Here is a 16,993-nt window from a genome sequence, read left to right as displayed (position 1 = left end):
CATGCTGACTGGGGCTGATGGGAGTGCAGTGATATCTTGTCAGAACCATATACACTACCAGGACAGTAGGGAACAAGGACCAAGTAGAGTAAGTAGAGTACAGTAAGTAGAGTAAGTTTAAGTAGAAACAGGAATGAAGTTTTTTCAGTGATAGAGGCAGGTGAGTTTAGGAATGGGAGAGAAATTCAATTCAATTGACCCTTAAAGAAAAATAAAATTTATTCACCCCTTTTTGAAACAATGTGCAAACTGAAACATTGCTGTGCTACAAAATCTGTAGCTGTCTGCATTTCCCAGTGCAGTTATCCAAGTACAGTGAAATCTTGGGTCTCAAACTTAATCCGTTTGTCTCCTGAAATTATTGGGAAACCAAGGGGCGACTTCCGATTGGCTGCAGGAGCTTCCTGCGGTCAAGCGGAAGTTGTGTCAGGTGTTTGGCCTTCAAAAAACATTCAAAAACCGGAACACTTACTTCCAGGTTTTTGGCGCTTGGGAGCTGATTTGTTCGACAACTAAGTCATTTGAGAAGCAAGGTAGCACTGTAATGGGTAGCAAAATGAATACATTGGAGTAAACTGTGCCTACAAATGCATATCTTAAAGAAAAGAAGGCACAATGATGTATGATATTAAAGAGAATTGCACTCCAGTAATGTGTAGATGAGGGGAAACTGAATACAACTGTGTGCTGATGGATTTTCGTGAGGACACTGATACTGGAGATCTCTTAGAATCCGGTATGCATATGCAAAATATTTGATGATGTCCTAGAGTCCCTTAAGCTGATGAAAGAGCTTTGAAGATCTCTATCTGCTCCCTCTGGGTGCATCTGGTTTCAAGCATCAGACTCGAAGTCAGCAAAATTAAAAGGAAGGGAGTGGGAATGGTGTTGAGACTATTAGTCTTTCATTATTACAACCACTTAATTTTGTGACCTTTTGTGCTTAGTGAAGTAATTTTGCACATTAAATTGTCAACAACTAAATAAAATATTAGTCAGAAGAGGCGGTCCCTTGATCACTGGGGCGGTTGCAGAACTGTATAAAAGCTCAACGTTCTCCCAGTTTCTCCAACAGCTTCATCTGACTCTCCTGTCTTCACTACATCTCACCAAAGCAGCAGGTAAGCCTATTTTCTTGGGGGGATATTTCCAAGCCTGTCATAGGTTCACATTAAAGTAAGGCTAGATGGCTCTTCCAATTAGAGCAGGGATGGGTATCCTGAGGTCCTTGCAATGTTGCTTCCATCATTCTTGTCCATTGGGAATGCTGGCTGAGAGGACTTGGGATCCTGCAACAACTTCAGGGCCACGGGTTCCCCATCCCTCCTTCACCCCCTGCAGGTTTATAAAATAAATCATCCCTGATTCTTTCGACATATGTTTAGAACCGGGAAGGAGAACCAGGGGCTTTGCAGATGTTTATGAACTATAGCTCCTATATTCCATGGCCATTGTCTATGGTGGCTGAGGCAGATGGGACTTGAAGTCCGGTTGTGCCATTTAGCAAACATAGTAGGAGAAGATCTCCATGGTAATGTCATGTATGCCTGTTAAATATACCGTATTTTTTGCTCTATAAGACTCACTTTTTCCCTCCTAAAAAGTAAGGGGAAATGTGTGTACGTCTTATGGAGTGAATGTAGGCTACACAGCTATCCCAAAAGCCAGAACAGCAAGAGGGGTTGCTGCTTTCACTGCGCAGTGATCCCTCTTGCTGATCTGGCTTCTGAGATTCAGAATATTTTTTTCTTGTTTTCCTCCTCCAAAAACTAGGTGCGTCTTGTGGTCTGGTGCGTCTTATAGAGCACCAGTTTCTATTATCTCTCTTCCTAAATGTTATTTACACACACACACACACACACACACACATATACACACATTTCTGCCTTTTATAGCACAAAACTCTGCGTTTTTACTAATAAGTAAACCCAATTGTATTCACTAATGCTTAATCCCAGGTAAATAGATAACAGATTGCAGCTTTATTTTTTCATACTCATCCCCACCTGGGTCGATAATAGTTTATTGTGGTCCAGTCTGTCAAAAAATGCTTGATAGAATTGTTGACATAACAAGCTTCTTTCTTTAAAGCACGATCATGGAAACATGGAGACCTAATAAGGTATGTGAGTATTTTCTTCTTTTTCTACAGTGTCTACCACAGGGGTCTAGTTCCTATAGTCTCATCACCCTTCTCTATTGTTCATGCTGGTTGGGTCTGATGCGAATTGAAGTCTGCAACATCAGAAAAAACTACACGCTGACTCTCCCTGAAGTACCTTATATCTGAGCTTTTATAATTATTTGGCCCTCTTTGGTTCTCATGCTCCATATTCAACTCAGTTCTTCAATTATATAATTTAGATTCTTCTTCAGCCATGGTTGACTGTGGTCCACCCCCATTGAAGTGATGTACCCCACACTTATTTTCTCCCTTGGTGTTTTTGGTTTCAGACTCACCTCCACCCAACAATGGTTGACTGTGGTCCATCCTGCGCTGTCCCATCCTGTGCTTCCACCCCCACCGTTGGGTTTGGCTCAGCAGGAGGTCTTGGCTATGGTGGTCTCGGCTATGGATTGGGAGGTCTCGGCTATGGAAATGGAGGATTCGGCTATGGATATGGAGGCCTGGGCTATGGAAATGGAGGTGCTGAAAGAGCAGCCAACCTTGGCATCCTAGATGGGATTATCCCTAAACCCATCAACCAGATCCCACCAGCAGAGGTCGTGATCCAGCCACCTGCCTCCATTGTGACCATCCCAGGGCCCATCCTCTCTGCCAGCTGTGAGCCTGTGGCTGTTGGAGGCAACACTCCATGTGCCGTTGGTGGTTCCGGGATCGTAGGAGGCTATGGGGGCTTGGGCCTTGGGTCTGGTTTCCTTGGAAGCTCTGGAGGTTTTGGCTATGGTTTGGGCTACGGGAGGGGAAGGAAGTTCGGGCGCCGTTTTAGCATCTGTTCATAGACCAATTAAACCTGAGAAGCATATCCTGAACTGATAATCAGAGGGCTTGATACAGATCTATCGGCCATGGTTCAGAAAAGCTGAACTCAAGCAATCACTCCTGGAATTCATCCTCCGTTCTTTGCTTCAGAGTGCAGAAGAAAAAAGATCCTTCTACACCAATTTTCTTCTTTGCCCCTTTCAATGCGCTTACTTTGACCTTTTCAATAAAGCTTGTTCTGCATTCTGATAACCTGTTTGTCTTGGTTTTTAAATGTAAAGCCTCAGTTCCACATAGCAAGGTGTGCAGGGCCTCAGCTGTCTGAAGCAGTTTTTGGTCAAACTAAAATTGGAACATTTGCAGGACATCTTTCTCTCTGGCCCCCTGAATGGTATACTTCTATGTGGTTAAAATAAGGTACATTTGCCTTGAGAGAATTATCCTTTCCCCCTTTTTCAAAACAAGTCCCCTTTTAGAGTGCCTCAAACCATTATTTATTCAGAGAAGTAACAGTCATAATAGCTGGATAATCTTTTGTAGTTTTGCAACATTTGCATACGTACACAGTGTGGAATGTATTGTGGACTACAGCTTTTGTAATCAATATGTTACAAGACTTTAGACAATAACATATTTTTGATAGGAGATAATGCAGTCAAATGCTGCAGGATTTCCAGCCTCTCAGTCAGATACTGTATTTTGATAGCAGTTTTAAATTATTGCATACACGAGTTAAAGAAATATATTAAGCACATTTAAACCTTGACTTTATTTTTTGATTTGTAATCTGCATTTAAAGCCATCCAAATCAGTGGCAATCGCCACATCTTCTGGTACTGATTCTAGAGGTTTATGCATTTTGTGAAGAACTATATCCTTTTGCTTCCACTGAATTCTGCAAGATTCTGGTTCCCTGCATGACCCCTGCTTCTAGCAAGATGAGAAAGGGAGAAAAAAGTCTCTCTATACATTTTCTCGAATTTTGAGAGACAGAAATCCTCAGAATGTCCACGAGGTGTGTGTGTTAGCAGACCAATTAGCCTTGAAGAGGAGGGAGGCAAGCAAACTGCACAGAGGAAGGTGCGAAGTCAGGTCAGTAGCACCTAGTATCCCAGCTCCCCAGTTAAAATGGCAAAAGCTGTAGACATCTCGCAAGAAGAAGAAGAAGAAGAAGAAGAAGAAGAAGAAGAAGAAGAAGAAGAAGAAGAAGAAGAAGAAGAAGAAGTTTTATTTATACCCTGCCCTCCCCGGTCAGAGCCGGGCTCAGGGCGGCTAACACCAGTAAAATTACAATACAAACATAATAGAAAAAACCCCCGATTTAAAATACAGGTTAAAATTCAATTTAAAATGCAGCCTCATTTTAAAAGTAGCCCATAGATCAAAACCATAAGGGGAGAGAAACATAAGGGTCAGACTGAGTCCAAACCAGTCCAAGCCCTCCCAAAAGGTCAAACTCTGTAAAATGAGGTTTGAGAAAGCTTCAAATTTTGACACTGAGTTAATGGAGAAAGTTTTAATGAATAACAACACACAGTGGGCATCTCTAGACACAGGTACAGGAATCAGTTTATTAAGAGAGGATCTAAATACTTCCACAAAGCGTGTTCTCACTAAAAGGAGAGCACGGGTTGCGGATGGGGCTATACAAGGCACCCCATGATTGCTAGGCAAGTTAAAGCCAGGGCTTGTTTAGATGGGAGGATCTGGTTATCTGGGGAAAGTTGATGTTGCAAACTTAGGGGTGGGGTCAGTGGCTATTTAAGCAAGGTCCACAGCTTTCTCTTTCTCTTTTGCTGTGGACATCGGATCTCCCGCCCGCCCTCCCTTGTTGGGCTTCGCTTGACCTTGCTATGCCTGTCATGGGGTCGTTCGCCTTGGTGCGGGGGCCCAGTAGGAATTTACCTCTTGGCTGATTAGTGTGTGCCAATTGGGTTTTGCCTACTGCGTAGCAAATCGTCACAACTTGTAAGGTTGGCGGTTAGGCATTGGTTAAAATTGGTTGGTGGAGGGGTATGGATAGGCTGGGCCTGCCCCTCCAATGCTGCACGGGTATTCCGTTAAAGGAATTCTGGAACTTACCATCCCCTTCGTCCAAACCCTTGGTGCAGGGTGCGGGCCGTGTAAGTTCCAAGGAGCATGCGGGGATTAGCTGAGGGTCTGTTTCGCAGCTCCAGTTGACCCTGATCTTGCTCTTCCGCACTGACTACGGAGTCAGGGCTGTCCCCAAGGCGGGGAGGACAGATAGTCTAACCAATGCCTAAGCAACCACTCACAATTTGTATTGATAATAAAGTTGTGGCCAAAATTATGCCAAAAACCTTAAACAAAAATAATGTGTGAAGTTTGAGTTATTGGGTTTGGGGTGTCTTGGGGACCTCAGCACGCAAATATGTTTCCTCACAAAACAGCAAAGGTCACCGAAGGCATCCAGATTAGCTCCCAGTGTCTGAGGCAAAGATTTACTGGAGAGGGAAACATGAGCCAACATTCTTAGGGAGAATATACTGGGAGCCGGAGAGAAGGTTTACCCTGTCACTAGAAGTCAAAAGGCAAAAGCTGCTGTAAGCAAACCTGGAGACTGTTTTCTGTTGAGGCGGAGTCCGTGTCTAATATGCAGGGAGCTAATTCAGTTTGTGATGAAGCAGATACAGAAAGAGATGGATTCAAGAATAGCATCTCTCTCCTCACCAGACTTTGCTGAAATGACTGGCTTCAAAAAGGAAGTACCGTATTTTTCCTTCTATAACACGCAGATTTTTTCTTCTAAAAAGGAAGGGGAAATGTCTGTGCGTGTTATAGAGCGAATGTGTGGTCCCTGGAGCCGAAAAATCATGCAAAAATCAAATCGCGGCGCTGCACGCTGCACGGAGAAGCGAAACCTGAAAAGAGGAAGTGGCTGCTTTCCTGCATTCTGCCTCAGGGTCTTACTGCCCACCCCCTCTGTTTCGTTGCTGTGTTTGCTGAAACGGAACAAAGAGCAGGGAAAGCCCCTCCCCTCCAGGCAAGCTCCGGTGCTGCTGGGGGAGAGAGAGAGGGGGGAGGGGGAGGGAGAGGGAGGGAGGGAGGGAGGGGGAGAGAGGGAGGGAGAGAGAGAGAGAGAGAGAGAGAGAGAGAGAGAGAGAGAGAGAGAGAGATATGGCTGGCTTGGGTGGGGGGAAACTTTTGCCTTTCTTTCCTCCCTCCCGTTAAATCCCTCTCCTGCATTCTTAGCCAGCTGCTTCTCTGCACACCCCTCTAATGTCCCTTCTTTGTTTTTCCTTCGCTCCCCACTTAAAATGTGGTTACAAAGCATGGATCCTCAGGATCTTTGCATTGGGTCACCCCAAATTCACCATCAGATCACATAGCATGTCCATGGCTACAGCCTGCACCAAAAAAATCACGCACCCACTGTTGCCTGGGGCTGCAATGGTGCAAAAATGTGGTTAAAAAGCATGGATCCACAGGAATTCTCAGGATTTTGGCATTGGGTCACCCCAAATTCACCATCAGATCACATAGCATGTCCATGGCTACAGCCTGCCCCCCCCCCCCCAAATCACATACCCACTGTTGCCTGGGGCTGCAATGGTGCAAAAACGTAGTTACAAACCATGGATCCACATGGATCCTCAGGATCTTTGCATTGGGTCAGCCCAAATTCACCATCAGAGCACATAGCATGTCCATGGCTACAGCCTGCCCCCCCAAAATCACGCACCCACTGTTGCCTGGGGCTGCAATGGTGCAAAAACGTGGTTACAAACCATGGATGCACAGGAATTCTCAGGATTTTGGCATTGGGTCACCCCAAATTCACCATCAGATCACATAGCATGTCCATGGCTACAGCCTGCCCCCCCCCAAATCACATACCCACTGTTGCCTGGGGCTGCAATGGTGCAAAAACGTGGTTACAAACCATGGATCCACATGGATTCTCAGGGTCTTTTCATTGGTTCAGCCCAAATTCACCATCAGAGCACATAGCATGTCCATGGCTACAGCCTGCCCCCCCAAAATCACACACCCACTGTTGCCTGGGGCTGCAATGGTGCAAAAACGTGGTTACAAACCATGGATGCACAGGGATTCTCAGGATTTTTGCATTGGGTCAGCCCAAATTCACCATCAGATCACATGTCTGTGGCCACAGCATGAAGCACAAAAATGATACATCCACTGTTTCATTCAGAATGTTTTTTCCCTTGTTTTCCTCCTCTAAAAACGATGTGCGTGTTATGGTCAGGTGCGTGTTATAGAGCGAAAAATACGGTAAATATAGACAGCAGATTGAAAATTATCTGAAGCAGTTCCTTTGACTGATGGAGTAAATGTATTTTGGGGAAAGGGGTTTTATGTCGGTTGTGAATGCCTAGGGAGTTGTGAAGCACTACAACAAATGGTAGTTTCCCAAAAGTGTAGGTGACAATTAATGAAACATCCCGTGTGCAGAACATTTGTGTATTAAGAAGATCAAGGAACTGGGAAGGGTGGGAACAATGGCAAAGCATGGGTTGCCAGTGCCTGGGGGACATACAGAGTGGGATTAAATGGACAGAATATGCGTGCACATTCAGCCACCTAACAGCGTCCGCGTCACCCAGGAGATTGCAACCACAGAGATAAGAGCACGTTTCTGAGTATAATTCAAAGTGTTGGTGCTGACCTTTAAAGCCCTAAAAGGCCTTGGCCCAGAATACCTGAAGGAGTGTCTCCACCCCCATCATTCAGCCCGGACACTGAGGTCCAGCACCAAGGGCCTTCTGGCGGTTCCCTTACTGAGAGAAGTGAGGTTACAGGGAACCAGGAAGAGGGCCTTCTTGGTAGTGGCACCTGCCCTCCCATCAGATGTCAAAGAAATAAACAACTATCTGACTTTAAGAAGACATCTGAAGGCAGTCATGTTTAGAGAAGCTTTCAATGTTTGATGTTGTACCGTGTTTTTAATATTGCATTGGGAGCCAACAGAATTATTATTATTATTATTATTATTATTATTATTATTATTATTACTATGTCATTCTGTTGATTGGAGAGGTCACTTTCTGGAGAAGTCACTTCCTGCTTCACATAGAGAAGCCATTTTCAATTGGCCCAGCAATGGAATTGCACAGCTGTATTGAGGCAGCACCAGGTGTTGAAATTTTGCACCCCTAGCAATTTTGTGCCCGGGGAAGCACCCCTGTACTCCCCCACCCCAATCTATGCCACTGGCTGGGAACAATCAGGTCTATGTAGACTCAGGGGTTGTTGTTTTTTTATGTAACTGGTTCCTCCCCAACGTAAAGAACAGTTCTTGACTAAAACTCCTAGTGTAGCATGGCCATGGTTTGATTTTAATCAGTTGTTTTTCTTTCTGTTAAAACCATGCACAGCCGTTTAAGCAGACTGAGAGTTGACTGCTTTAGAACAACTTATGGTGAATGCTCCTGCTACAACAAAGGGTGTAGTATCACAAGCTCATTGGGGGGGGGGGAAGAGTCTGGGAGAGAGAGAGGAGATCCCAGCAGACTTTAGGGATGCCAAAATTATCAATCTCTTTAAGAAAAGGTGATAAAACGAATTGCAGAAACTATCAAGAAATCTTTTTATTATCTGTGACCGGCAAAATTCTTGAAGAATCTTAGCAAACCATCTCCTAACAATATCCGAGGTTACCCTTCCTGAATCCCCAAAAGGTTTTAGACCTTCTAGGAGGACAGTGGACATGATTTTCACCTCCTGACAATTTCAAGAAAACTGCAGAAAGCAAAACCAATCCCTCTATATGGAATCCTCCAAGTAATGGAGCCAGTGTGGTGTAGTGGTTAAGAGCGGTAGACTTGTAATCTGGTGAACAGGGTTCGCGTCTCTGCTTCTCCACATGCAGCTGCTGGGTGACCTTGGGCTGGTCACACTTCTCTGAAGTCTCTCAGCCCCACTCACCTCACAGAGTGTTTGTTGTGGGGGAGGAAGGGAAAGGAGAATGTTAGCTGCTTTGAGACTCCTTCGGGTAGTGATAAAGCGGGATATTAAATCCAAACTCTTCTTCTTCTTGAAACTCTTACATAGCTGGTCTCTTACACTTTTCTGTATTTCCCACATGATACCAGCGGTGTCATCAATCTTAGTACTGGATCTTAATACTGTACATATGTAGGGGTTTTTCAAATCTGCTTATCCATTTTGGATTCTGGAATTTAAAGAACTGAGTTTAATAAACAAAATGAACCTACCCATCAACTTGCTTTGCTTGGAATAAAGGGTATGTCTTCTCCAACAATTGCTCATAAAGTACTTTTTATGTTTCTCCTCATAATGGCACACATGGAAATAGTCATGTGATGGCGCACTGCCTTGGGCTTGGACATTAAAGCATGGTATTCTAGAGCTTGGACAATTGCCCTGGCTGAAAATCTGATGTGCCAGATTGTGAGACCAAGGAGAATAATAACCCCCATCTTTTCTATAATGTGTGACAACCATTTTTGGATTATATGTGTCAAGAAGGTTGTGTTGTTGTTCAGCGTCTTTATAAATGACTTGGATGAAGGAACTGAGTGGATGCTCATCAGATGTGCAGATGGCACCAAACAGGGAGGGGTAGGTAGCACCACTGAAGACACAATCAGGATTCAAAATGACTGTAACAGATTGGAGAGCTGGGCTCAAACTAGCAAAATGAGTTTCAATAGGGACAAATGAAAGGTTCTGCATTTATCAAATAATTCATGGTCTCCCTAGGCCAGCATACTCCAAAAATGTGCCAGTGTGAGAGGCAACCATTCTACTTATCTCAAATCAAAGCCCATCTATCACTCTCAGCATAGAAATGTATTGTGCTGCAGCAAGCAAAATTCACCAAGAACTGACATTTAACGTTCTGAAATTTTCCTCTTTGGAGTTTGTGCTATGATTTAGATGTTTCATATGTTGATGCCCATTTTATTTCATTCTGTGCTGCTTGTATTTACTTTGTTTCACACTGTATTTTATGTTATTTGTCCATCCCCCCCCCATTTTTTAAACACACCTGGACAATGTGTTTGTAATGTTGATCAATGACCATGGTATTGTAGATTAAGAGGAAGATTTCCTCCTCTGAGGAATTGTTGCCAAAAGATGCCAAATGAAGAGAGAGCCATAGTAGAATAAAGAATGAACTTTAATGAAAAGGTGGAAGGTATCAATTGTTCAAGAAGAAGGAGATGAGGAAGGCAAAGGAACACAGAGCACAATGGGGCTCTGAACTCATTCATGGATTAAATACTTTCAAGGGGGAAAGAAGGAGAAATGAAACATGGCTAGAATTCAGGCAAAAGATGTTGGCTTCTATGATGGTCCCAGAAGCTCAGAATTCAGGACAAGACACTAAATAATAATGGATTTGCATCATCTTCACCCATTCAGGGTCATGGCTATAATCATCAGACAGATTTTTTCTTAGCAAGTTCAGTAGGCTTAATAGCACACACTACCACGACGTGCCAGCAGGGATTTCCTTCCAAAGAGCCCACCCCTCCTCAGACCAAAATGGGAACCTCCAAGGAAGCCACCAAAATTGCTTCCAAGGAGACCAGACCCATAGCCATAGCCTCCTACGATCCCAGAACCACCAACGGCACATGGAGTGTTGCCTCCAACAGCCACAGGCTCACAGCTGGCAGAGAGGATGGGCCCTGGGATGGTCAGAACGGAGGCAGGTGGCTGGATCACAACCTCTGCTGGTGGGATCTGGTTGATGCAGGATGGAGCAACTCCTGCCAGGACTCCGAGGTTGGCTGCTCTTTCAGCACCTCCATAGCCATAGCCGAGACCACCATATCCGTAGCCGAATCCTCCATTTCCATAGCCGAGACCTCCCAATCCATAGCCGAGACCACCATAGCCAAGACCTCCTGCTGAACCAAACCCAACAGTGGGGGTGGAAGCACAGGATGGGACAGCGCAGGATGGACCACAGTCAACCATTGTTGGGTGGAGGTGAGTCTGAAACCAAAAACACCAAGGGAGAAAATAAGTGTGGGGTACATCACTTCAGTGGGGAGTGCAGGGTTTCTGCCTGATGTATTAGGATATTTCCCTTATTCCCATTTCACCCAATTTAAACCATCTTCCTTGAATGAAAATCAGCTGTCTTCTGTTATTCGTCAAATATTAAGCCCTAATTCATGTATTCTGTATTGTCCTCTACGTCGCCACTACAGCTCTTCTCTTCCCTCATGGTTCCAGGAAGGTCAGAGCCATGAGGTCTGAGCTCTTTATTTCTAGGGGAAGGACCATCACTTTCTGGGGGAAGGACATATGTTTTGCTTGCAGAAAGTCTCATGTTTAGTCCCAGGAATCTCCAGGTTGAGCGAGGAAATGTTCCCTCTTTGAAACCTGGTCTGGAGAGTCACAGCTCGTCATTGTAGACAATACCAAGCTATATGGACCAAGAGTCTGACTCAGTACTAGGCAGCTAAATACTTGACTTCATAAAATACACAAGATATACTGTACACAATACTGAGTTAGATGGACCAATGCCCTGCTTTTCAAGCACAGATCTTGCATGAAAATTTGTTCCATGAAAACACATTAATATTATTCTGTGCTGCCCTCTGGTGTCAGTTCTCGTGAAGGTTACATGATTGGTGAAATATGGAAGGTATCCAACCATAGAGAGTGATGAGTGCTAGTTTTTGTTGGTTCAATGAAAAAAAATAGGTATAAAAGAGAATTCCTGGGGGGAAAGTATGGACATAAAAACTGTTATACCTTTAAAACATGCTCTTGCAAGTTCCAAAACTTCCCTCCTTCCTGAGCATAGGAAAAGAGCACATGGTTGGTAATTTTAAAATTGGTTTACTTACAAACCCTTCAAAGGTCAGTTTCATGTGCTTTTCCACACATCAGTCAGACAAGTTGCACAGGCAGTACTGGGCTTAATTGCAGCATGATGAAAGTTCCTAATTATTTTTTATGGGAACTCAAGAGTGGCTTGTGTGAGCCATGCGGCGAAGCTGGATCAACCAGCCTAGCCTCTTCACTTGCTGAACTACTCACTTAGACCAGGAAAGAACAAAACCTTGATTATCTAACCCCTCTCAAGGTCAGTTTACCCTAGCAAGACAGCTTACTCTATGGCCTTAACCCCTTCATGAATTAAAAAGACTTAAGCATATGAGGCTAGTTTTGCTCACGGTAATGATGAATGCTGGATTTCCACAATGTGTGGTAGAATGGGACCCAGAATCCCAGCTTCCCAAGAAAACAGAGATACCTACTTCTGAAAGCATGTTTCAAATACTATAAGATGGGTGGTGGGCAGGGGGAGAGGCTGTAGTTAACTGGGAGAACATCTGCTCTGCATGCAGAATGTCATGGGCTGGGTGCAGCTGGGCAGGGAATCTGATCAGAAATCCTGGATCTTTACTGGTGGTCATTGTAGATAATACTGAGCTCAACAGGCTAACACTGCAAGCTAGGAGAAGGCAACTTCCAATTTTCAGAAGACTGTGTATACACACATAAAAGGTAAAGGGACCCCTGACCATTAGGTCCAGTAGTGGCCGACTCTGGGGTTGTGGCACTCATCTCGCTTTACTGGCCGAGGGAGCCAGCATACAGCTTCCAGGTCATGTGGCCAGCATGACCAAGCCGCTTCTGGCAAACCAGAGCAGCACACGGAAACACCGTTTACCTTCCCACCAGAGCGGTACCTATTTATCTACTTGCACTTTGACGTGCTTTCGAACTACTAGGTGGGCAGGAGCTGGGACCGAGCAATGGGAGCTCACCCCGTCACGGGGATTCGAACCGCTGACCTTCTGATCAGCAAGCCCAGGCTCTGCGGTTTAGACCACAGCACCACCCGTGTCCCTGTATACACACATACAAACACACAAAAAAGCAGCAGATGACATTAAGTAATTTAATTTCTTGGTGTAATTTCTACACATCTCAAAGATTAATAGAATTTTGGTGTTCTCTTGGAGTTCAGAAATCTGAACCTCTTGAAAGTGCAAGAATCATTTAAAGATAACATTCTAACATATAAAGGTAGACTTGACTTACCAAAGTTTCCGAAGAGTAGAAATGGAGACAAGGAGATAAAGTCAAGCGAAGCTGTTGGGATATCTCAGCCCAAGGAGCCCTTTTATACTATTTTGGCTGTGTCCTTTGATGGCCCTACAGCTAGCTGGGATACACCCCCTTCACCCCGAGGCTTTAATTAGCAAACTGTTTCTGAAATGTCTCATGCCCCCTAATTACTTTAATAAGAAAGAAAAATGACACAAAATCGTTAGCATTTCTTCAGCTCCCCACAATGCGCCTTGCCCTTTCTGACACTTTTGATCTTTGCATTTTCATTCTTCTGCTAAACAAATTTAATGAAACATAAAATTGCTTGCATGTTTCTTGCTTTCAGACAGATCAGCAGATACCCTGTTCCTATTAAATCTCTCTAAAGTAGCTGAAGTAGCTGGCTATCTTCTCAGCAGCTTGTGATACTGTCAGACATAGGATTTCAGTTGATCAGTCCATGCACAGAACAAATCTCTTCTTTTCTTTGCCTAGAGCTTAGCTAGCCGATCAGAAGGTCGGCGGTTTGAATCCCTGCGATGGGGTGAGCTCCCGTTGCTCGGTCTCTGCTTGTGCCCACCTAGCAGTTCGAAAGAGTGTCAAAGTGCAAGTAGATAAATAGGTACCACTCCGGTGGGAAGGTAAATGGCGTTTTTGTGCGCTGCTCTGGTTTTACAGAAGCGGCTTAGCCATGCTGCCCACATAACCCGGAAGCTGTCTGCAGATGAACGCTGGCTCCCTCGGCCTCTAGAGTGAGATGAGCACACAACCCCAGAGTCATCCGCGACTGGACTTAGCGGTCAGGGGTCCCTTTACCTTAACCTAATATTTTATTACATTTTCTGCTTTACAATTTAAAGTACTCAGTTTTTACATCCTTAAGACATCAATGACTTCCATTCTTCTCTTTCCATGATTCATTTTACATATCATAATTCCTTGCATATTTTATAGAAACTATACCATTCAGTATTCCATTATTCCATCCATCATAACTTATTTACACTGTTGAATTTATCTTAATGCTGCCAGCATTTTCACCTGTCCACTGTTATTTCCCATATATTCAATAAACGTTTTCCAATCTTCTCTAAACATATGCTCTTCTTGTTCTCTTATTCTATATGTTAAGTCTGCAAGCTGCACATATTCTGCCAACTTAAGTTGTCATTCTTCTTTGGTTGGGACCTTGTTAGTTTTCCACTTGGGGGCTAACAAAACACGGGCAGCAGTAGTGGCATATAAATAACGTTTTTGACACCTGGGAATTTCAGTCTGAATTATCCCACAACAGAAAGGACTCTGGTTTTGGGGGGGAAGTACTTTTAAATATGTTTTTCAATTCATTATGGATCATTTCCCAATACTCTTTTACCCTTTTACAAGTCCACCACATATGAAAGAACATTCCCTCAACCTCTTTGCATCTCCAGCACTTATCTGATTCAGTCTTATACATCTTTGCCTACTCAGAGTAAATCATTTTCAGGTTGTTCTCCTTCAAAGAATAACATGCTGTGAACTTCAGATCACTTTTCCAGAGTTTTCCCCAGAGGTTAAAATCTTTATTGTGAACAAAACTCTTGTTTTCTACCTCCACTGTAAGAGGAAGGAATGGAGAACAGCAGCAACAACAATAGGCTTCTACATGTTTCATACTGATTGATAGATCAACAGATAACCTGCCCCATTCATTATCTTAAAAGATGCGGCAGTAGCTGGAAATAGGCTCAATAGGCTATTTGACTTCCATACAAAATATTGCCATTGTTTTCTGCCTCCACTGCCAGATACAATATGTCTCTGTTTACCAGTAGCTGGGAATCAAAGTTCGGGGGTGTGTGCTAGTGAAATCATGACCATCTTGTGGGCTTCCCAGCTAATTGGCAAGAGTTTGCAAATGTTCACAATCACTTGAAGTCCCCTCTCTTGAAAATGAGGTAATGAAGGTATAGAAGGCAAGGATGATGAGACTTTTGATCCAGAAACATCTTGAGGGCAACAGATTCCACACCAGACACCTGTCCCAGCCAATTAGAGATCACATATCAAATTCACTTACATTACTAGATGCCTGTGATTTTGTGATTTTTTAAACTGCCTGTAAGCTTTAATGTCAAAACAGCTAACACAATGCAAAAGTAAGAAAAGCACTCAATAGTCATCTGTTTCCATATTCAACTTTGAAATCACCCTATCCTCGTCTGGCCCATCGATATGCAAGAGCAAATGGACACATAGATGAGATGGTGCCTTCAGTAAAGATCTGTAGCTATCCATCTACCTCCCTTGTTAGATTTTTGCAGAAATGCTAGTTATTTCCAACTAAAGTCATGCTGATAGTAGACCTGTTGAAAGCAATCAGCAAGTCAGTGATCACAATTGATTTTGATGGATGTAACCTGAGAATGACTTTCTTAGGTAAAACCCACCAACCTGTCACCACCATCCAGCTATGCTTGTGTGTGATTTTCTGCCTTTAAATGAATTTGTTTTGAGTTGCAGCCTTTGAATACATTTCATGGCTTCCCAATATAAAAGTTTCAATTCCTTTTAAAAGCCATTTTTAAAAAGAAGAATGTCACCATTTTCTTTTGATTTCAAATCTTTGCTGATTTTATATTTCTGGCTTGGACTTGGTTCCATGAAGCAAATTTCGTAACAGCGTCTGGAATCTGCAATGCAACTGATTCCCAGAGGAAGAGGTTCTTGGTGCTGAAATAGTTTTTTCTCCCATCCTTCAGTTCCCTTAGTAGGGCTGGGCTGCGGAAGCCAAAGAGAGCTGTCGAGCACTGCCTTGGGTTTTTCACCAGGGCTTTCTCAGCCGTGGCCCCAATCTGGTGGAATGCTCTGTCACAAGAGACTAGGGCCCTGTGGGACTTGACATCGTTCTGCAGGGCCTGCAAGACGGAGCTGTTCTGCCAGGCACAGTCTGACCCCCTCTCTCCTTCTGTAATCTTCATAGAGCTCTAACCCAATGGTTGCCATTAATTTGATTCTGAATTGATTCTAGAATGTATTTTAATTAATTGACTGTGCAATTTTATGTACACTGTACTATTTTTACCTGTTGTTAGACGCTCTGAGCCCGGCTTTGGCCAGGGAAGGCGGGATACAAATTATTATTATTATTATTATTATTATTATTATTATTATGTGTTTATGTGTGGGGGGGAGGGGTATCTACATCTCTTAAACACATACAAACATACACTACTGCTTCTCTTATTTTCAAATAAGGACTGCTCCTGCTCTGAAGTACATCACTTCAGATTAACCCTAAACTTTGCTAGGCTGAAGGAAACATCTCTGACATGCCAGAGCGAGTTCAAGTGGAGAAGATAAGAATATAAAGAGCATTGCAGTTGGCTCAAACCAAAGAGCTGTATCCTCTAGCATCTTGTTTCCTACAGTGGACAACGAGATACTTCATGGTTATCCCAGAAGGAAAGCATGGGGGAACGTAGCTTTTCCAACTCTTTCCCTCCAACTGGTGTTGGTGTTGCTGGACTCAGGTCCGGCTTGCTAGCATTTTGGTAAGGGATCTGGTGGGCAAGTGAAAGGAAGGGATGTCGTATTTGATGGGCTCTTTGGCCTTGTTCAGCAGGACTCTTCTGATGTACCTATGGCATTTAAAGACACTGTTTTCCACTGTTACTGGAGATGTCTCAGAATCCTGTATGCATATGCAAAAAGCTTTGATGATGTTCTACAGACCCCGGTGCTGATGAAAGAGCTTTGATGATCTCCATCTCCTCCCTCTGGGTGTTTCTGCTTTAAAACATCAGACAAAGTGCAGCTATTTGACTCGAGGTCAGCAAAATTAAAAGGAAGGGAGGCACAAAGGGATAGGTGTCATGATTATGTTGCACTGCTACCACAGTTTAATTTTGTGGCCTCCCTCTTTGTGCTTCGCAAACTGATTTTTTTTTTAAAAAAATTGCACATGAAAGAACAATTGCCAACAACGATTAGCTGGAAAGGGGCAGCACCTTATGCACTGAGGAGGCTGGCAGA

The 16,993-nt window shown here is 43.7% G+C and overlaps 1 protein-coding gene across 1 annotated transcript; it reads left to right on the top strand.

Annotated features, from left to right (window-relative positions):
* Positions 1 to 1,004: 1,004 nt before the first annotated feature.
* Positions 1,005 to 3,196, top strand: LOC310833430 (uncharacterized protein). The gene is made up of 2 exons (XM_083716166.1): positions 1,005 to 1,121; positions 2,455 to 3,196. The coding sequence occupies exon 2, from the start codon at positions 2,473 to 2,475 to the stop codon at positions 2,962 to 2,964; it is 492 nt and encodes a 163-aa protein (XP_083572292.1). The 5' UTR covers positions 1,005 to 1,121; positions 2,455 to 2,472; the 3' UTR covers positions 2,965 to 3,196.
* The last annotated feature ends 13,797 nt before the right edge of the window (positions 3,197 to 16,993 follow it).

Source organism: Podarcis gaigeae (assembly GCF_964106915.1).
Source record: "Podarcis gaigeae genome assembly, chromosome: 16".
Classification (NCBI taxonomy): Eukaryota; Metazoa; Chordata; class Lepidosauria; order Squamata; family Lacertidae; genus Podarcis; species Podarcis gaigeae.
The sequence above is the reverse complement of the archived record's forward strand: the minus strand, read 5'-3'. Positions and strand labels throughout refer to the sequence as shown.